At 46.5% G+C, this 21,173-nt stretch overlaps 8 protein-coding genes across 8 annotated transcripts; 3 read left to right on the forward strand and 5 right to left on the reverse strand.

Annotated features, from left to right (window-relative positions):
• Positions 1 to 111: 111 nt before the first annotated feature.
• Positions 112 to 1,052, reverse strand: BT62DRAFT_924569 (uncharacterized protein; the record flags this gene model as incomplete). Its single annotated transcript, XM_043184630.1, has 6 exons — positions 112 to 184; positions 399 to 433; positions 454 to 500; positions 561 to 774; positions 862 to 899; positions 974 to 1,052. The coding sequence occupies 6 exons, from the start codon at positions 1,050 to 1,052 to the stop codon at positions 112 to 114; spliced, it is 486 nt and encodes a 161-aa protein (XP_043033174.1).
• A 360-nt stretch (positions 1,053 to 1,412) lies between these two features.
• Positions 1,413 to 3,011, reverse strand: BT62DRAFT_1013643 (uncharacterized protein; the record flags this gene model as incomplete). The annotated part of the gene is made up of 10 exons (XM_043178088.1): positions 1,413 to 1,471; positions 1,523 to 1,542; positions 1,595 to 1,710; positions 1,764 to 1,871; positions 1,930 to 1,990; positions 2,198 to 2,393; positions 2,446 to 2,624; positions 2,671 to 2,764; positions 2,813 to 2,908; positions 2,960 to 3,011. The coding sequence occupies 10 exons, from the start codon at positions 3,009 to 3,011 to the stop codon at positions 1,413 to 1,415; spliced, it is 981 nt and encodes a 326-aa protein (XP_043033175.1).
• Positions 3,012 to 12,181: 9,170 nt separating this feature from the next.
• On the reverse strand, positions 12,182 to 14,444 carry BT62DRAFT_924571 (uncharacterized protein; the record flags this gene model as incomplete). Its single annotated transcript, XM_043184631.1, has 10 exons — positions 12,182 to 12,610; positions 12,760 to 12,761; positions 12,793 to 12,930; positions 12,981 to 13,334; positions 13,388 to 13,641; positions 13,672 to 13,815; positions 13,881 to 13,969; positions 14,155 to 14,332; positions 14,389 to 14,396; positions 14,418 to 14,444. 10 exons carry the CDS (start codon positions 14,442 to 14,444, stop codon positions 12,182 to 12,184), a joined length of 1,623 nt encoding a protein of 540 aa, XP_043033176.1.
• BT62DRAFT_694541 (uncharacterized protein) lies at positions 14,363 to 15,076 on the forward strand. Its single transcript, XM_043181905.1, has 3 exons — positions 14,363 to 14,497; positions 14,549 to 14,830; positions 14,886 to 15,076. The coding sequence occupies exons 2-3, from the start codon at positions 14,598 to 14,600 to the stop codon at positions 14,989 to 14,991; spliced, it is 339 nt and encodes a 112-aa protein (XP_043033177.1). The 5' UTR covers positions 14,363 to 14,497; positions 14,549 to 14,597; the 3' UTR covers positions 14,992 to 15,076.
• On the forward strand, positions 15,051 to 15,518 carry BT62DRAFT_694490 (uncharacterized protein). The gene has a single exon (XM_043181904.1). It carries the CDS (start codon positions 15,161 to 15,163, stop codon positions 15,398 to 15,400), a length of 240 nt encoding a protein of 79 aa, XP_043033178.1. The 5' UTR covers positions 15,051 to 15,160; the 3' UTR covers positions 15,401 to 15,518.
• A 370-nt stretch (positions 15,519 to 15,888) lies between these two features.
• BT62DRAFT_938753 (uncharacterized protein) lies at positions 15,889 to 16,354 on the reverse strand (the record flags this gene model as incomplete). The annotated part of the gene is made up of 1 exon (XM_043187598.1): positions 15,889 to 16,354. A coding segment is annotated over exon 1 (202 nt), but the record flags the coding sequence as incomplete, so codon positions are not given.
• Positions 16,355 to 19,058: 2,704 nt separating this feature from the next.
• Positions 19,059 to 19,487, reverse strand: BT62DRAFT_875361 (uncharacterized protein; the record flags this gene model as incomplete). Its single annotated transcript, XM_043182541.1, has 1 exon — positions 19,059 to 19,487. A coding segment is annotated over one exon (429 nt), but the record flags the coding sequence as incomplete, so codon positions are not given.
• Positions 19,488 to 20,321: 834 nt separating this feature from the next.
• BT62DRAFT_1013648 (uncharacterized protein) lies at positions 20,322 to 20,982 on the forward strand (the record flags this gene model as incomplete). Its single annotated transcript, XM_043178089.1, has 2 exons — positions 20,322 to 20,354; positions 20,395 to 20,982. The coding sequence occupies 2 exons, from the start codon at positions 20,322 to 20,324 to the stop codon at positions 20,980 to 20,982; spliced, it is 621 nt and encodes a 206-aa protein (XP_043033181.1).
• Between the last annotated feature and the right edge of the window lie 191 nt (positions 20,983 to 21,173).

Below are 21,173 nucleotides of genomic sequence, written 5' to 3' on the forward strand. Positions count from 1 at the left end.
AAAACGTTTTATGTGGAGGGGCGATTTAAAATGGTTCGTAGGACGAAGCGACTATGCACCCAGTCGACTAACAATGGTGCTGAGATCTATGCAAAATACGGCCGGAAGGCCCTAGACGACTCGCCCGCCCGCAATACGCGCGAGTGGGTGGGGTAGTCGGTTGTGGCCTATCAGAAACAGCGACCTGTATGAATGGGAGGAGTTCTTGATCAGCAGAATGGTCAATGAGACCCAGTATCGCGCACGACGCGATGAACCTTCCAACAGAGAATATTTTGGTTCAGCATAGATAGGCTCATAGGAGCTGATAATGATGCCAGGTCACTCATATCCCTTGCCTCAGCCTCACCAGGATCTTCACACAGACAATATCGGTACCTGCTTCCTTCTACGCATACCCACCATCTCCTACCATCTCTATCATGGGTCCCAACTGGATCAGCATCCACATACCTGCATCAGACTACTCTTAGTCCACAACCATTGGCGAAGAGGGGATACTGCAATACCTTGTAAAATGCTGTGCCTCATCCCCAGAAAACAGTGCAGAGTCTAGAGACCGCCGAGCATGTCAGAACGCGCAGGCGTCAAGTCCAGTAGACCATCGCGTATCCAAACATCCATACGATTTGGTTTCACGCTTGCTCTCTGTCCCGAACGATGAGCCTTCTGTTTCTGGGGAATTTTTGCATACGATGGGCCGTTCCTTGATACTCTCGGCGTCTCCTCGGTAGACCGCCATACGACGAAGGTCCCAGGGAAGCGCAGGGTACTCTGACGCACGTCATCGCGCCATACATCATCAGCTAAGATTGCTGTGAGGAAAGATTTTGGGGCTGTATCGATGAAAAGAAGACGCACTGAGGTGCTGGCTCCCGATGGCCAGGGGAGATTCCTGGCTAGCAAGAGGTTAGGATGATAGAAACAATACAGAACTCAGCCATTGAGACTGGCGAACGACGTCGACACTGACGCTTCCGCGGAGCCACTATGACGGCGGTATCTGCATCCTCTTTGGCTGCTGGATATTCCAGCTGGCTCAGAGTGAGCATATCGACTGATGATGAGCGCAGAATTGTTGAGACCGTCCACGTCGAGACAGACTGCAGGTATAGCTGAAAGTTCTCCTTCAGTTCCATGTGCATTTATACTGATAGCGATTTCGTATCACGCCCTCTACGACAACGAGCAAGATATCCCTGTGGTTCACCCTCTTGCTCTTCAAGTAAATCTCAGCAATTGCTTTATACAAAAAAAGAACGGCTGAGAGTGAGCGCTGTTGTCGTGGCAGAAGCAAAGGAAAGAGATCACGGCGGCAAAACCCTCAAATTCACACGCCACAAGCGCGTTCCCGGGCCCCTAACGTCGTTTCATTTCATGCACAAATGATACCAATCTGACCAGTTTTCCCTTTAAATGAATCCTCCAAGAACCGTTGCGACGTCTTGACCGAAATAAGCGTGCGCGTAACCTGGAAAGGCTAATATAAGCCTAAATAGCCACCCTGAACAGATTCACTCACTTGACGGATGTAAATTGTTGCTATCGAAAAGATCAGAAAACTAGCCAACAAACATAAATAAATCCTGCTCACCCCCAGAAGATATCTGGCGCATCTCCGTAGGTCGTCGCGTCTTCGAAACCATAGCAAGTGGGATCATCCAAAATCGCCGTAAACGCAGCGTTCGAGTCCCAGATCCAGGTCGTAACCTAAGTACGTTGACACTCAGCCCTCGATAAATACCCATTTCTGGTACACCTACATCACTATGGTTGGCTTTCAGAGAAGCCACACGAACCGTAAGCTTGCTGTTGAAGCCCTCGATCACAGACTTTTCCAGAGCTTGCGCTGATGTCGACTGAGCAAGCATCTACTTGCACAGAGGATCAATCAATACCGTCCCAAGATGGAACGCGCGAAAAGATTACCAACGGCGAACGATCAACTGGCGGAACGTTCACGAATAAAAAGTTCCTCGCCCCAACATCGCTGGGAGAATATCAGATCAGTAAGCTCTCCATTGAAATATTTATACGAACTACTGTAGTCCAGTCAGATTAAGAGAATAAAAAAGATCTCAGAAAACCGACGCACGAATTGTTCAATAAGTGCAAAATATGCATCCAGTAGCGTATCAGAGAACCTTGTGGGAGCAGCATCTCAGTTAATTTTAAAAACCAGGAAAAATATGCGTACGCATCCCGATCACCTCCAAGGTAATAACTATTCCCAATATCATTAATCCCTATCCAAACCGAAAACAGCGTGTTTGTGCTCTCCCACGGTGGCTCCCTCGTAAAGGCGTAGCTATCCAGAAACTCGTTGACCTGGTCAGTGAGCGACAAGACGGTAGGCTCGTAGGGCGCCACCAGCTCAGCAGAAATCGTAGCACCTAGTATCCCGAGTCAGCCAAGTTCGTAAAAACTATTTAGACTCGGATGCACCTCCGTACGCCAAGTTGTATGTCAGGACAAGAGAGGTGTTATCCACCGTCGTGACGTAGTCCACCCAGTTCTGGCCTCCGGTCGCTGTGTATCCTGGGTACGGAGGATTTCCGAGCGGGTTACCTACAGCTGGCTCCGTCCCATTGGTAATGAAGCCAGTTTGGGTGTACGAGTCGCCGCTGGATTACCGTTCAATTTGCGTATTAGATTTGGAGTAGCACGTACAAGCTGAACCAGTACTTCTGCGCGTTGACTTTTGCTGCCAGGAGGAGGAGGAGGAGATGGGGAAACGTGATGACGACCACGGCCTCTTCGAATTCTTATAAGAAATGTTAAAGATCATCGACCATCGATCATGTGGCGATACTCTTCCCGTGTTTCATCCGGACTGCTAACCGCCTGACTGATAGTTGACTCGTACGTATATCACACCAGTAGTATCCAAACCCCCGATAATCCATCGCTACCGGAATTACGACGATGTTTATCCATCCTTGCCAGGCAGCTGGTCAACATATCAACGAGTGGAGGGTGGGCGAGAAGAAAGGTGCATCGAGGGTGCACATGGTAGATGAAGAAAGAATTCACCTGGAGATTCAGTTGGTGGCAAACCCGGGCCGGTACCATCGGCAGATGAGGTTAGGGTTCGGATGTAGCAGTGGCGCTGCTGGCGCACTGGCAAAGCGAGTTGCCCTTGTGCCATATATTAGTTTCCAAGTTCTCTATCCACAGATGAAATGCTGGCGCCTTTTGCTTCTAATGCAGAAATATTTGAACATAGACTCATGAAGGAAGTGGTATACCATGTTGGAGAATATCCACACAGCAGTACACCCCTTTGATCTTACTTACCTTATATATCTACCACCTCCTGTCTCTACTCAATCACTATAAAGCCTCACCGTGGTTACCTGTGTACCTCAGTTGTTTCTGTTGGAGGATATCCATATGTTTCATCTTATCTTACTTTTGATCACTTGCTTTATTTGCCTTATATATACTTACACCTCCTGTCGTTTCCCAATCACCTATATAGTCCAGCCATTCCTATCTGTATGCCTCAGTCACTTCACCCACGTTGTGCCTGACTGAGGTATGTATATCCCTACTGTGCTTATGACTATGATACTTACATTCATTTGTAGATACTCACATATATTCTTCTGTCAATAGGTACAGTAGACTCAATACAGTCGCTTCACCCACATTGTGCCCGACTGAGATACTCACATATATTCTTCTGTCAATAGGTTATGAGGCCCCATTGCCTATAACTACTCAGTCAAAAAGAATACGCAACGGAATTTCGACTTAACTTACCGCTTGAATTTATACCATACCACTACCCTCACCACTTTACACCACACCCCTAAACGATGTTGTCAATGTCAGGAGTCACTATCCTCCCTGACATGAGTAGCCATTTCAATGGGAAGAACTATGCCTCATGAAAACTCTAACTTACTGAGTTACTGAAGGGAAAAGGCCTATGGGGATACATTGCAGGAACTACTGTCTGTCCTGCCATTCCCACCACCACTACCACAGCCATGGCTACTACCACACCCCTCCCACCAGACCCTACTCCCATATACTCATCCTCTCCCTTGTATGATGAGTGGGTCTTTCATGATCAGCTCACCCACTCAAACATTGTCCTCAACGTTCTCAACCCCATTGGTCTAGGGGTCAAGACTGATGGAATGGCAAAGGAATGCTGGGACTCCATTGCTGCAGAACACGCAAAGAAAATAGATATGGCCCTTTCCGAGGCTGAGGCATTGCTGAATGTGGCGAAGTTTGACAGGAATAGTGATATCAATATCCACATCGCTGACCTGCACATGAAACGACGAGCTGTGAATGACCTTCAAACCACAGCATTGAGTGATCAGGAGTTCAAAGGAATAATTATTCACTCAATAATCCTGACTGATCACTGGATGCCTATCCTCCCAAGTTTATACGGCATGCCAACATCCTCTGATGTGTTTTCCTATCTCCAAACCCATGCCGCCATGCTTCGTGCAGTGGGTAAAGGTCCTGCCAACTCTCAAGCACTTGCGGCTGGAGTCAGAACCTCTGTCGTGGTATGTGGATGTCGCAATCCAGATTGCAAGGCCCATGATAAGACTAGGCACACCACCAAAAATTGTTATTGGCCAGGAGGGGGAAAGGAGAGACAATTTCCTGCCAACTTCAGCCGACCTCACCATGCAAACCAGGCAATCTCGAACACCACAGCCGATACTACAAGGCATTTTGTACTTGCTGTGCATGCTACTACAGTGGAAGCCGATTGTGATAATGATGGCATTGTAATTGAGGATGGCAGCACTGGCGAGAGGATATATGAGTGGAATGGTACCCATTCCTTCTAGCGCTGAGATGAAACAGAGAGCAGCACTATATTGATGTCGAAGGTTGAAGAAGAGACAGACCTTGAAATGCCTCCTCTCACTGACATCGATGACTCTGATGATGAAGACATTGCTGGAGATGATGAGATACCTTCTGTCAAGAGTATAGACACTAGCAAGGCCAATATTAAGAATGTAGGACACTTTATATGTGAGGCTGACCCTGCTACAACAGTCTTTGTCATGACTATATTTGAAGGCCATACCTCAGCCATCACTCTAACCTTTATGGATTCTGATATGAGTGACTACTTCTTCAGGAATCGTGATGACTTCACAGAGTACATGCCAGTAGCTTTCCATACTGGCTCATCTACAGTTGAGGGAAAGGGAATGTTCGAGATCCTGGGCCAGAGTACAGCAATAAAGATCTTCAGACTGAATAGAAGAGATGTTAAGCTCACCTTCAAAAATGCCTTGCATTCACCTTCACTCGCCACAAATCTCATCTCCATAAGTGCCTTAGACAAGGCTGGATTGTCAACTGTGTTCTCTGATGGCTGTGCAGTTGTCCAGGATAAGTCTGGTAAAGAGATCTTTGCTGGGTGAGGCTCGGATGGCATGTATGTGCTGGATGCTGCACCTAGCCCCTAAGCTATGGCATCCTGCTCATCTCCCACTTCGCTGAGTACTTGGCACCATCGTTTTGTCCACATGAGCCCTGCAAAAATCAAGGAGATGGCATCAAAAAGACTGGTGGATGGCTTAGAAATTACCTCAGAGTCTATCCAGAGACACTGCGAGAACTGTATTCTAGCGAGACATGCTCACTGTTCCTTTGATGAGCCCACTGATCCCAACGTTGATCCACTGGAGCTTGTTGCAACAGATATGTGGGGACCATCTTGAATGGCATCACTGAGTGGAAAGACTTATATGATGATATTCATCGATAGTGGTACATCATTCAAGGCAGAGGAATTCCTGGCAGACAAAGCAGATGATACTACTGTGGCTGCTTTTGACAGATACAGGTGCATGGCTGAGACTCAGACTGGCTGAAAGCTTAAGCATATATGTGCTGATCATGCTTTTGCAGGGGTAAAGTGGAAACAATATTGCGAGGAGCATGGGATCATCCTGGAATTAACTGCACCCCACTCATCAGCCCAGAATGGATTAGCTGAACATGCCCTACGCACCACCATGGAGGATACAAGAGCTCTACTAAGTGACTCTGGCCTCGCCGACCACTACTGGGCTGAGGCTGCCTCTATGTCAATCTTCACGTGAAATCTTGTTCCTTCGAGTTGCCATCCTGGAGTGGTACCAGCAGAGGGTTTCTCGAAGTGACGACAGAATGTGAGATTTTTACAAGTGTTTGGATCCACTTGCTGGGCAAAGAAACCTATAGCTGGTGGGGTTTTAGTAGATGGCAGAAGCAAACTCAATGATCAATCAAAGAAATGCACTTTTCTGGGATACTCAGGGTCCAATTACCATGTTGTTAGACTCAAACCCCATGTGACTATTAACATGTGATGATAAACCGATTGAACCTCGCACTTCGGGTTAAACAATCAGAGTCCACCGAATGTCAATGATGTCGATGTGGGTCAAGGCTCGCAAGTAGTAAGAGCTCGAGAGTAGTTTGGTGAAGATAAACTTTAGTTCGAGACTGGAGTATTACAGCGACGACTGCTCTACTTATATACTGTTTTGTTATCTAGCTGTTACTGCTGCGGTTACCAATCTCTCCACAAAAACTATTGTCCTGCTGTGTGCTGTTACTGCTGCGCCGCAGTTGAGAAACAAAAGGAGCATTGTCTCTCTCTTCACAGCACACAGCAGCACAGTATGACCAGGACTGACTTGGATTGCTGACTAAGCTTTCCCACAGTCCCAACTGGGTTGCTGAGCTAAGTGTTCCCACGGTTCTAAGTGCTGGCCTAAGTGCCCTGACTAAGCAAAGATAGGGGTCATTTCCGGGAAAAAGAAAAAGAAAATGGAAAAATCGTAACACATGTACTTGATCAATCGGGACATGTGTTTGTGTCTTGTGATGTCATCTTTGATGAAGGACCAGTGCACTGAAGTGTGAGTGTAGGAGAGATGGAGGACGAATCTGCACTCACCACTTCTACTCATACCGAGATGCCTATGCCAACTGAGCCAACCGAGCAAATGCCAGATGCTCCCACAGAACCAACTCTTCACTGATCAATGCACTTAATGCGTCTCAGTGCTGATGCTGCCGAATCTCTGATGTCAAAGCAACGAGAGGCTGAGACTCATACAAGTGAAAATGACTGGGCAACCAACAGCAAACAGCCACATGCTTCAATGGCTTCTGGTAATCCACCTGATCCATACATCTCATGAAATCATCAAGATGCACTGCGTGTTGATGAAGAGCGATAGAAGGCAGCTATGGATGTGGAATACCAAATGCATATGATGAAGCATACGTGAGACCTAGTCGACAGACCGGTAGGTGTGAACATGATGGATTGTAAATGGGTCTATGGTATGAAATGGAATGGCGATGGTAACTGGATCAGAGACAAGGTGAGGCTCGTTGGAAAGGGCTATACTCAACAGTATGGACTCGACTATAATGACACTTGGGCTGTGGTGATCCATCTTGAATCTATACAGATGTCGGCTGCTGTTGCAGCAAAGCTCGATCTTGTCCTATGGCAAGTGGACTTTGTTTTGGCATACTTGAATAGTGAGACAAAAGAAGACATCTATATACGTCAGCTCCCAGGGTATATAGTCGAAGGACAAGAGGATAAGATGTGCAAACTTGTCCATACTATTTATAGGACTATGCAGGGTGGTCATGATTGGTTTGAGACACTTGGGAAAACCTACGAAGACCTTGAATATCATGCATCGAAGGCAGACCCATGTGTATGCACCATTGGCAAGCCTGGAGATGAGTATACCATCACAGACACTTACACTGACGATGTGTGGGAAGCATCGTCGACTACAGAGGAGGTGAGCTGACGGAAGAAGGAATTAGAGGAGAAATGGGAGCTCACCGATATGGGAGAGAACCATTATTTTCTGGGGATGAAGATTGAACAAGACCTTGAGGCTGGCACCATCATCTTCTCGCAGCATCCATATTGGGAGAATGTATTTTTGGATTTTAACCTTGGATACGTATGATCACGGACCACCCTCCTACCTGTTGGAATCGTACTCGACATGTCACAGTCTCCGAATACCCAAGCAGAGAAGGACGCTATGGAAAGATTCCCATACTGACGACTGCTAGGCTGCGTTATGTGGGGACAGCTTGCAACTTGTTCCGACTTGTGCTTTCCTGTGAGCCTGCTCACTCGCTTCCAGTCTAACCCAGGAATAGAGCACTGAAAAGCATTAATACATGTCCTTGGGTATATAAAAGAGACAATAGACCTTGGTATCTCCTTCTCGTGTGAGCAGCTGTTAACACCTGTTGGATTTGTAGATGCGGACTATGAGGGTTGTAGGGACATGACTTGTTCGATGTCTGGCTACGTCTTCACTATGGCGGGTGGTCCGATTTGCTAGAGCTCAAAGCATCAGGCTACCATCACCTTGTCCATTGTTGAGGCTGAATACATTTCTCTTATTCATATGGTGCAACAGATGATGTGGATATTGTCTTAGATGGATGAGGTCCAACTACCTCAGCCTTGCCCTGGTGTATTGTATGGTGACAACCAGGGTGCTGTAGCATTAACAACAAACACATGGTCCCATCAGAAAGTCAAGCATATCTGCATTCGAGAGCATTTCATTAGAGAGCTCATGAAGGATGGTGAATTATATGTCAAGTTTGTTCAAGGGAATGCAAACCCTGCAGATATGTTCACCAAGCCCTTGCCTCATGATACGCACAATAGTTACCTCGAGATGCTCAACATTATCCCAGTAGATTGAATGGATATGGGAGAGTGTTGGAGGATATCCATATGTTTCATCTTATCTTACTTTTGATCACTTGCTCTATTTGCCTTATATATACTTACACCTCCTGTCGTTTCCTGATCATCTATATAGTCCAGCCATTCCTATCTGTATGCCTCAGTCGCTTCACCCACGTTGTGTCTGACTGAGGTATGTATATCCCTACTGTGCTTATGACTATGATACTTACATTCGTTCATAGATACTCACATATATTCTTCTGTCAATAGGTATAGTAGACTCAATACAGTCGCTTCACCCATGTTGTGTCCGACTGAGATACTCACATATATTCTTCTGTTAATAGTTTCGCTATTGTTGCACCCTACTGAGGTACATATACCTTACAGTGTTTGCTTATCATATTACTCACTCTCATTTACAGTACTTACATATATTCTTCTGTTATTATACCAGGATAGGCACTAATTGCCCTGATATTTTGCTGATATTTACTTCTACCAGGTATGTTGATGACTCGGAGCAATTGTACATGCTCCAACTTGACTATGTGTGCTCGTTACTGAATGCAGGGCTGTTGTGGTCTACCTTTATTATGCACCCTCTTATCGTTTATGGAGGACTTATGGAACGTGTTAAACATGCTAAAAACAGCTCTACGCGCCAGATTTACTACTGGTTCGGTATATGGAAATTGGTGTTGCGGCTTGGTGTTGTCCTGACCAACAGGCAGGCATCTAATTTGACACAAAAAGGACATCTTTCAACAATTCGGAGTATATTCCTTTCGGTATCTCTATTAGCAAATGACAAGTTCAATCAACCAGACTGGCCACGACGGTTCTATGGTAGGTGTGTTCATCCTTCCCTACTTGTGTGTGTGCCTGTTCTCAGCCCATTGACATATCAGGACTTGCATTTCTGATGGTCTCTACAACTCAGACTCAGATGGGCATTGCCTCTTAAGGCTCATGGCACAACATATACTCCAACTGAGTACTACTTCTTCACCCCACCACGGACCATGAACACAGGCAAAACGCAGACATGGAATACAGGCAAAACAGGTGATTACTGACTATCTTTCTACCCACTCGAGGTTTGTCAATTGTAGCTTATGCCTAAAGACACAACATTTTTCCCCAAGTCTTGACCTGCCTTGCTTCAAGAATATTTGCCACCATTGGCAGGGCTGTACAGATGATTATCTAGATTTGGACTCAAATCGTTGGGCTGATAAATTTCCTGAAAGTGCATGCATGGTCCTAGGGTCGAAGAAATGCATGATCTTAACCCACTGCAGGTCCTGTAGATAATAGATCATAATTATGGAACACCTGTTATCTCATCTCCACTTCGTCTGCCATCTGACTCCATGCTCTTCTCTAAGTCTAATCTCAAGCAAAAAGAGTCCATTTGAGTGTCACCTGGGTTGATTGCATGATTCCTGAACCGAAGCGATGACATGGTGCTTCCTCCGCTCTGGGACTTGTAATTATAGGTATAATTCCCTTAAACTATTAAAGTCAAAATGGTAAGCCTGAAATAGATACTAGAATGCAATTACCCTCATCTTGTCAGCTACCAAGAATAAATAATCCCTGACTGGGTTGTTGTTGCAAACTTCAAACACCAAGAGAATAACTATTAATGCAGAGTAAAGAGTAGCAGAGTCTACGATGACCTCTATAATTCTGCGATATGTGCGGAACCCTTCCATGATGCTGCTGACTTTGAGGATGCGGTAAATAATGAAAATCATGCACCATAGTAGGGTAGCCAATATGAGTGAAGTGTAAAGCACAGCCCAGTCGACGGAGTTCAGCATGTAAAGATCCGATGGATCTGGTACCTTGTAGAAAACATTATTGTAGAGTATAATTCTTCTACTGACTAGATGTGCAGAGATGAGTTGCAGGTAATAGATTTATCCAAATCCTATGTGACAGACTTACTGAGCGCCAAAGTAGTAAAGAAAGAAAACATCATGCCAAAGTGGCATCTGCCAGGAGAGTGCTCAAAGCAGCATCAATATTCTCTATCAACATCATTGGCATGGATTCATGCAAGTAGGCATCGTATGTCGTCCAGAAGTTTTGCCCACATGCAATGAAATATTGGCTACACTGCATCCACAAGCAGTAAAGGTCAAAAGTTGTCACAGCATATAAGAGTAGGATGATGGCAATGAAGAAGCATGGCCTATGAGAATTTCTGTAGATTTTGCCCGAAACTAGACAGAATTTCAACTTGTTAGAAAGGAACAACATTAGTAACTTAGAGTAACTCATGAACCAAGCGTCCACATCATTACAACCACTACTCCTGTGTAAAATCCTTGGAACGGCTTGAGTCATGGATAGTTAACTGAAGCAGACTGACTCTCTGACCATGTAACAATGCATACATGACCGTTTCGTTCAATGCTCTATCCAGAAATAGGCAGATGTCCTTGACCTCGCTGTTGGTTAATTCCGGGATAGTAGTCTCAGTACTATCGATTCTGGAGAACATTGAGCCTCAAAAGAAGAGCAGAGATGGACTTTGGCACCTGATCTGACTGAGCAGTCAGTGTTTTATGTAGAACAAATCCAGTACAATATTATCTTGAAACCATCATTACCAAAGATTGCAGTGTTGGTGTAACATACTTATAGTACGGTGACCACAAAACACCTTGATAATCTTGATTCCTGTTGTCTGAGTTCTCTTGGAAATAAGGGATACAGGTAGAAGTGATTTGTTGGTGGCATGATGATTCATATATGGGATGGTAGTCAAGCCCAGGGCTTTCTCTATCACACTCCAGTGCTTGGTATCAGATCAGAAGATACTATTTTGATGATCTAATTGTGGCATGCTTCAGTGAGATCAAAATATTGAGGTGCTCAGGAAAGCATTGTGAAGTAGAAGGCTTTAAGCTAGAGTTTGTAGCTTAGAAAACTGAGATGTGGTCCCAAAAGTCAGAGTCTATGGCAGTGCATGATGTGACCATGTGTTAGGATCCATGTCAAGCACTCTACATCCCATGATCATGATCAGTATTTTTCAAAGTAATTTCAAAGTCTTCATGCTTTTGCCTATGACTAAAACTGTATTTCCAATGACAACATTGACTGGGCTGCTGTTGCACTATTTGCAAAGGCTGTTAGGCTCATACTGTTGCACTCATAAGCTAGGGGTTAGTAATTATTGCTCTGATACATGCAGCTAGCTTCTCTTTCACTTTACCTGGCTGCTGAAATTGTGTACACAGACTATTATATATGTGATGACTGTCAATAAAAATCAAGCAACCCATACATCCAAAATCAGTCTGGTGATGGTGAGAACACATTAATTTTGGATCAGGCTCTCACCATATCATCAAGACACATGCATTTTAGAACTACAACAAAAAGGATGTCCTATCAATTCCACAGGATACATGATTACAAAACAAGGGAAAATTAAGTCCTTGACACTAGTTCATACTGAAGAATCATCATATCATCCCTTTGCCCATGATCTCCAGGCCCAAGAAACTTAGCAAATGTTTCTGCTGAAGTCCCAGCTACCAAGTTCCCTAGTAACTCTACAGCCTGGTTTTCATCTGGCCCCATCCAGCCAACTTCAACACTATGGCCAAGAGTCTCTTGAGCAAAGGCATCATCAACCTTGCTGCCAACGAGTCTCCCCACAATGACAGAAGGATCAGGTCCATTCAGCTTTTTGACCCTCTGACCGACTGTAGCTTCACCATCCACAATAGCATCGACACCATGGGTATATAGAATCAGAGTTGACTTGTGCAGTTGAAGCTCAGTGAGGTTGATGAAATGGGTGCTGGGCGAGTTCAGGACATATGGCGGCATCACATTGTAATACCGAATGCCATCCTGGTAGCATTGCAGTCATTGTCCTCTCAGGAGTTTGAAGAAGAGCTCTGTTGAGAACTCTGATGGGAACTTGGGACTATAGTCACTCAAACCTGTAAGCATGCATGGAACAGTGAATACAGGGATAAGATGTGTCAGTTGCTACATACCTCTTGTGTATGGTACCACATCCAACAACTGACCATTTTCCATTATGGTCTCCTTTTCCTCTGAGGGATGCATCATGGCAATAGAAAGATACTCCTTTGGAGTACATGTGCTATGAAGGGTAAGGAGGCCCTCATCATATCCTATCCCATCAGGATCTTCACAGGATATTACTAATTGAACATCAGAACAGCCTGTCTTTGCATAAAGAATAATGACATACCAACAGTTGAATCACCTAGTCCAGCTAACCACATGTTCTCTTGCTCCTCATCGATAAGAGCCAGTGCCAGCATGGAGCCGGAAAATGCTCGCTGGAGAATCCCTTTGTTAGCGTCGACAAGTGTCACTGCTTCCGGGTAGTTTAAAGTGAAGGGGTCAGAGCACAGATTCTTGACCGCTTCGCCTATCTCTTCGTCGAATTCCTCAATCCGTTGTCGCAAGACCTTCTTCACCTTGCTGACGAGGGTATCCCGGGATCGATGTAGGCAGTCCTTGACGACTTCGCGCGGTGCCTCCTTGATCAGCCGGGGAAGATTGGCGGCAGCATAATCGGCTATATGCGCACCACCATGGCCTGGAATTCATAGTTTAGTCAGATAGAGCAAAGGCCACAATCAAAAGGCTTACCATCGAAGACAGCGAGAAATTTCCACCGTCTGCCATCGATGAGCCATTCTTGCACGACAAATCGGTCTTCGTTCCTGGCACCGGGAGTTAGCTGGAATGTGACTGAGTGGACGCCGGCAGTCATTCTGGAACTCCATGCGTGGATAAACAGCTCCCGCCAATGTGTGATGGAACGAGCAGACGACGACATGACTGGTGGATGATCGGTGGCGGAAAAGAAATTTCGCCCGTAGATTTCTCCAGTCAGAATACAGCTTATTAAGATGTCAGTGGTCGTAGCTCACCGCAGAATGAGGATAGAAAAGTGGTAATGTGGCGGAACTGGAGAACAATGCAAGACCGGTGGCAAAGTAGTTGAAATGTCAGGGTCCGTGCGGAGAAGTCCGTTCATTCGTGATTGGTCTGACCAAGCTTCGTCCTGCACAATTCTGCAATTCAACAGGTCAATCACAGCGTCAAGCAACAGCGGATCCAGTCCACTTCCTTCACTAACAGTGATGTGCCCACCGAAGACACCGAATATTGATTGCCGATAGAGATTTTCTCACAGCGGACCAGAAACTGGGTCAAGATGAACTGATTCTAGAGTGCTCAGTCCGGGCAGGAGATATTGAACAAGGGAAGAATTTACCTTTCAATTACCTTCTGGTTTGCCAGATGTTCGGAAAGAAACCAAAGATTCGAGGTCATTTACAATTCCAGATACTGCAAAAGACGCTCCGTCACTTCCGACCTCAATGGTATGCTTGCTTTGCTCCGCTCGTTACAATTTTCAATGTAGCATCGTCGATCGCTTCGCGGGATCTTGCACCAGAGTATTCTTGTGCTCGAAGGTTCGACTTGGAGAGAGATGACCATTTGAGGGTTATGTCAAGGTCGAGGACCCACACATTCCTCTGACAGCCCGAAAAGCGAAATAACCCTGTCTCGGATACGGGACTGGACCTACGTGCTTATGAGTATGGTCTCAATGATCAAGGGGACGTGACTGATACTCGTACCTTGATGCCTTGCATGTATTAGGACTCACTAACGTAGTCTTGAGACAAAAGATCATGGAGGCCTCGTAAAGGCAGACAGATGTGCTGGAGTTCTAATGACGAGGTCTTGGTGAGTAGAGCATTCTTTAGTGCAGCGAAATCAAGCTCATTGGAGACAAAGAAAGGTATTACTATGACTGAGCGAGTTGTAATGTGGAGGAGCGCGATATATGATGATTTGGTTTCTGCTACGAATTCTCTACGGTCCGTCTGACGCTGACATCAGTACCGATGGGAGGACCACTTGTTCAGCAAAAGGGTTGATGAGATCTGGCGTCGCGTCGCGCGCGATGAACAAAACCAAAATAGAATCACTTGATTCTTTATGGGTTGGCTCATCGGGTTCGATGACAACAGCACCAGACCACTCATACTCTCAGCCTTGCTGGGAATACAGATGCAGGTGATATCCATATCCACCATCTTCTCCTGTGCTTTACCCACCATCCCCATCATAGGTCCCAGCTGCATGACATCCCTGATCGTCGTCTTTTGTGTGGTCACCTGTGCCATACTTCTCTCAGTCTATATTCGTTCCTAGAGGGACAGGGGAATACCTTGTAAAATGCGAGATGTCATTGCTAGAAAACCATGGTGAACATGTCAGAACATGATGCACAGTCCCTCAGCATGCCAATACTTCACAATCAGTCGTTCATGGATCTATCTGTTTCGGCTTGATACCTGCCCTCCATCCAGAACGATGGGCCTTCTATTTTAGAGGAGTTCCCAAATGACACGTTGTTCCCCGGTACTCTTGGTGGTTCTTGTTGACTCGGCTCGGCAATACGATTTAGGAAGATCCCGGAGAAATGCAAGGTACTCTAGTGCATACCGTTCAGGTTGCGCTATGCATCATCAGCTAGGAGGGTTGTTAGGAAGGGGTCCTGGGGCTGTATTGATGAACAGACGCACCTACACACTGGCACTGTCGACCCGGGAGAGCTTCCTGTCTAGCAAGAGGTCCGAATGATAGCGACCATACGGCGCTCAGCCCACTGGGACTAACGAACGACGACGAAGATGACGACACTACGACGTTCCCACCTCACCGCTAGGTCCGGCACAATCGGTAACTATCCTCGGTCGCTCGCCTTGTTCGATAAATACCCCGACTGAGTATATCGACTGATGATGAGCGTGGGTGGACAATCGGATGGTTGAGCTGGTCACGCACAGTGAAGCTACAGGTATTCCTAAAATTTTTCTTCAGCTCCGTGTGCGATGGAAACGGGCTCGTATCCGTACCCTTCCAATGCCTTTTCGGAGTCCCGTCGGTACATATGGGTCCGTCCTTCCAAGGCGCTCATCAAGGAAATTCCGGTTGTTCTTCCGAGAAATCGTGGGCGTCAGTTGATATAAAAGGAGGACGGGGTTAGGAGTGAGCGCCGTCGTCATAATGAAAGAAAAGGAGAGAGGGATGGCGACGAACTCGATGGGCCCACCCGATATCCGAGTCGTCACATTCCGAGTCACAGCCTCTTTCCTTCCTTGCCCCTCAACGTCCATGCAGCCCTCCACATAACAACGTTCCTCTTTTCGTCGTTGTGCCTCTCTTTCCAGGTCCTTTACCTCTCCAGACGTCGAAGAAGGGAAAGAGTGGGAACAGGCACAGGAAATGGTTCTGTTTTCCCCTCTTTCTCGTACTGCTTCGCTAACTATCAACAGCAGCATGCACGTTCCCTTTCCTCGTTCCTTGGTCTGTCTGTAATGGCGCCTAACATACGGACTGCAAAGCGCAAAATTCAGGGTTGGTTAACCTGTTGATTTGGGATGGCGAGCGTGCGTCGTCCTCACTGCTTTACTATCCATTCAATATTGACACTGGCGCCCAGGATCTGAGCTATTCATTCTGTCAATGTGGCACAACGTTCTCAGCATGGACGACGAAGTCTCCGCATGAACTGACCTAGTCAGCGCCACTCCCACCGGAAATTCAGATTCTCTGTCAGCGCACGGCGTGTCTGCAAAGCGGATATATGCGTTTGGAAGGACAGACTGGGACTCATATATACGCTCTTCGTATGGTTTTTATAAGGGCGAGGGTGCCGCAGTATCCTCAGTGATTCCCTGTCATCAATAACAAGACCAGTTCTTTATGCGACCGCATCGTTCAATAACGGAAAAACCTATCTATGACAAATGTACCATTGACTTCCAGTGCGCCGATGTGAATGAGGTTCCATTATTCGGTTCTCAGCCATCATGTGGGGAAACCCATTCAATCGCTTTGAACGTATTCTAGACAATATCACCATCCTTTCAAATGAATGCTTTCCTGAAGATATCTTCACCGTAAGACCCCAGTACGCACTGCCTCGCGCCGGCATCAGTGCTATCAATTCGCCCTCGAGGTCGACGACTTCCTAGAGATCAAGCCTCCGTACACTTTGGGCATGTATCGAATGAGACACGGTAGATAACCAGTCGAGGGACAGATTCTTTAACTCGCACAACCTGTGTTGTACTCGAAGGCTGTGCGGGATCATTGCCATGAGAAGAGGCTCTCTGTCTATACCACCCATGATTCGCCTATGTAAATCATGTACCTTTCATGTCCTGCCCACTTTCTTCCCATATTATCCTTACGAAAGAGGAAGAAATTTTCATCAGTTGCTTGAAAATCAGAGATAGTTGCAAAGATCGTTGCGCCAAGGAAGGGTTCGTGGTGCATCTGTCTGAGCACGCCTGTATGGGTTCGACTCCCACCCAGATATGGATCCGGAGAATACCATCATGCTCAAATCTTATTTCGTTTTCGAAACCATGCAGGGAGGATCTCAGAGTTGTTCCGTTGCTCTCTTTGGCACCGGAAAGATGAGTACGAGACAAGGGACAAAAATTTAATGTCTAAAAGCGAAATGAATTTCCATTTGCAAGGAACCAGCCTCAATCGTGTTACTCAGAAACATATCATCGCGTATACTAGCCAAATACGAATAATCCATCATCGCCTCGGAAGTTGTCTATAGAACAGTTTTAAGCGATCCAGTTGTAGTATGAGCATGAAAATACGCACCTTGATGGCTTTCGGTATGGAATACAGCCGTCTCCGCTGCAGCGTCGATTTTGAGCCGAAAAGAAAAACGACGAATGACAGTAGTTGGCCGAATTTCAGGTCACCGGACCGGTCGATCCTCTCTGGCGCGGCGTTGTCCGTGTCCTTTCTACGAGGATAAATCATGCAGATGAAGCTCTATCGCGACCGAATTCATTCCTTTATCGGTCGCTCGTGCTCTCCGGAATTAAGATATTACGACGCCGCAAGCCTACGAGAGGTTCATGGCAAGCGTTGACGTGAAGCGGATAGTTCGAGAGCTTTGATCGTGTATATTCATTCACCCATGCAACTTCCAATTCTGTGACCCTGTCCTATGTTTTTAGAAACATATATGTATATCTCAGTTTCTCTTTGCGTACTCATGCGTATTTCTCATGACATCAAAGTCAATACTTAGGTCGCACCATTGCTAACCTCATCAAGTGCTACGACCTCCCTTGTTTACGCGTGCAATCTCTTACAAACAATTTGCAAGTCACTCGAAACCATCAGAACGAGCTGCGAGTCTCCGGAAATACCATCCCATTTCTTGGGGACGTTCCGTTCTCCTGTGTGCGCCGTAGGGTAATGACACTTCTGTGGCGTCACTGCCGAAAGAACGTCTCGCAGTCTGGCCTATAGTCTACTATTCCAGGTCCCCGGGTATTAGAAGCTAGGCATCGCGTAGCACCCGTCGTTCAATCGTTTTCGCCTCGGTCCCGAGTCGAGGTGGATGTCTACTCGCTTAGTGTGGGATGGAAGTACGAAGTAACAAGTTCTCCTTTTTTGCTTATGTTCTTTCCTTGATGTGAATCTCGAGCATCGAAACAATATACTCTCGGGGCTAGACATGACTCCGGGATCCCCATGGCTCGACGTATATAAAGGAATGAGAATTATGACTGACCCTGCCCGCCTTTGCGAAAGAAAATGTGGTCATCCTCGTTCTTACCAGCCTTCGTCTCCTCGTCATTGCAACTTTACGAGGCAATGCGTAGAATTTACTCTTCGATTCCAGTGAAACGTGCGGAATCTTTGCACTAAAAAGAATGTGGATACCATACAACTGATGTCGACGAGATGATGATGCGATATGTGATGTGCTACACGTGTACAGAAATAGGAAATTTGTCTGTCTTGTCTTGTAGAGATGGGGTCTTCGGAATGTACAAATCCAGATAACGATAAGAACAGAGAGATGAAAGAACGGTAGAAATTGATACCACGTATGAGCGATGATTAGGCCTGAGGCAGTCAGTGGTAGAGGTCCAACGGTGGCTCCGTCAGATGACCATGCAAGTCATTCAACGATAATGCCGCTGGGTGCTACTCCGTCATTGGTCAGGCCATATTGTAGTCATATACTGGCTCCGCCGCGGTAACTCAACCTGAACTATCATGCGAAGCAGGGAAAAGGATATATGAAGAAAGCGCTGGAAGTTATCAGGAATCGGGAGTGGGTCGTGGTAAAGTCGGCTGTCGACGGATGGGTCTGCGGGAAGCGAGGCTGTTGAATCGGTGGGTGAATCCGGTATGTAGATAGACTGTAACGGTCCTCAGAATTCAAAGAGAATGACGACGTGAGAGAATAGCTTACATATTTAGACAGGACTTTCTCAAGCGCCCGTCCAAGATCCGACCATTCAAACACTTTGAGGTCTTTCTCAATATTCCGGGGCTTGGGATCAGGGAACTCCATGATGCGCTGGAAGAAGGTGTCTAAACCATGTCTATGTTTGCTGACGGTTGTCGGCTTCAACGCCTCCAAATCGCGCCTTATGCGGTTTTTCTCCTCGACAGGAAAGTCGTCGTTGGCGAGCCTCTCGAGCAGATAAATGATATCCCCGCTGGTGACATAGAATACGAGTTTTTCATCCATGAAAATACAGGAAATGACGGTGTCTTTGTCGCTGTAGTCATCCTGGCGGATAGCTTCGCAAGAAAGAATGAGTTTGCAACCATCTTGGCACTTGTGAAAACGAACGAGCCGACGACACATTGAGACTTCTAAGGGATCCCAACCGATGCACATAGTATCAAGAGGGGTTATGATCTCGAGAATAGGAGTGCAGGGATGGAGGCTGATGTCCTCTGGAGAGCCATAGTTAGTGCGCACGAGGGAATTGGGACGAATGCGGCGTGATGCTGGTCTGCGGTCCGAAATGGTCTGAGAAGGAGCTGACAATGGGTTGCGTATACTGGTGGTAGTATTGGTCGGTCGGGGGAGCACTGGCGCCTGGGAAGCCGCTACTGGCTGCGAAGCTACCCAAGACGCCTGAGAGGCCACGACTGGCGGATTCTGTACGGGAAGATCGGGTTCCTTGTAGGTAAAGTAGCCAAAGAAGACAGAATGGAGAACGATGTTGTGCGAGTCAACTACCTCGACGTTAAGGGGAACCTTCAGATCACGCATTCTGTGCGGAATCCTAGCACGAAGCTGATAACGGTGATATTTTTCAGAAATATTGGAGACTTGAGTGGTGACTGCTGTCCAGCCAATGTTTAGACGTAGATGTATTTGTTCTCGGGTAGGATGGTAGAAGTCAAGTTGGACAAAAATGGGGACACCGGCATTGCCTTCAGAGGGATGGAAGTTAAGGACAGAGAGCATAGGCGAGTATGGGTGGGACATGGCAGTTGGAAAGAAAGAGGGGTGGAAACTGGCAGGAATCATGCTCGCCAAAGTCAACCTCTGCACTCTTTCAAATAGGGGTCTTGACGCTTATTTATTTCGATGTCTGTTCTCACCTCGCGCTAGCGTCGGTCACCGATCGCTATAGCAGATGCCTGAGGTCCATCATACATGAAGACCCACTTTTTGTGCTCGAAATATTGTTTTTTTTTTTTTTTTCATATGTGCCCGATCTATTCAATCCTTTTAATACAGGTAAGATGTTGGCATTCCAGTAAAACACCAAAAAAGCCAGGGTGGAGGCATAGCAGGTGGGAGAAAGGAATACGAGCCGAAAACACCAACTAAACGATGCACCCTTGACTCGGCACCATCACGCCTCCCAATAGGTGCCCTTCTGATATCCCCAGATCCAGATCCACCCCAACACAGAGAAAGCCCGGAACCACAGGGCAATCACCCTCCAAGCCCCGCTTCTCCATATGAAGAGTACATCTTCATGGACAACACTCCCCCACCCAACCACAACAACCAAGCACAAGGACAGGTGATGGAGCAGGCGCAAGAATTTACCTTCCCGGCCAACAGAGGAGATATGTGCTTACAGTCTAGGGTCTCTGTGATGGACTCCCCTCATAGCAACGGGCCAGAATTCGTACCACATGGACCCGAGCAAGAAGGGCTCATGGCACGACTCCACTTGGATGCTTCCCATGTCCTAGATGTAATTCTCTTCCACTGGAGATCGGCCTACTCGATGATCCCAGAAATGCTGAGCACAGCACTCCTCATTTCCCTCGTCCTTGCTCTCATTTTGCAGCCCGTGCAGCCGTTCATTTACCTGCATGTCGGGACATATAAAATTTGGTACCATATAATGTGAGTGTGTGCAACTTCTGTCACGCTTTTCTGTCTAATGGGTCTTTCATAGTTGATCTTGTTTCTTTCACCAATACAACCGTTGACCTGGAATTATTCGCATGGAATATGATGTGTCTCTTGAATCCAGAAGCCTATACATCCTCAACTTTCTCCTGCCACAATGACAGAGAGGCTGTTCCTTCTCTCCGTGGC

This window comes from Guyanagaster necrorhizus (assembly GCF_019112545.1).
Source record: "Guyanagaster necrorhizus MCA 3950 unplaced genomic scaffold BT62scaffold_65, whole genome shotgun sequence".
Classification (NCBI taxonomy): domain Eukaryota; kingdom Fungi; phylum Basidiomycota; class Agaricomycetes; order Agaricales; family Physalacriaceae; genus Guyanagaster; species Guyanagaster necrorhizus.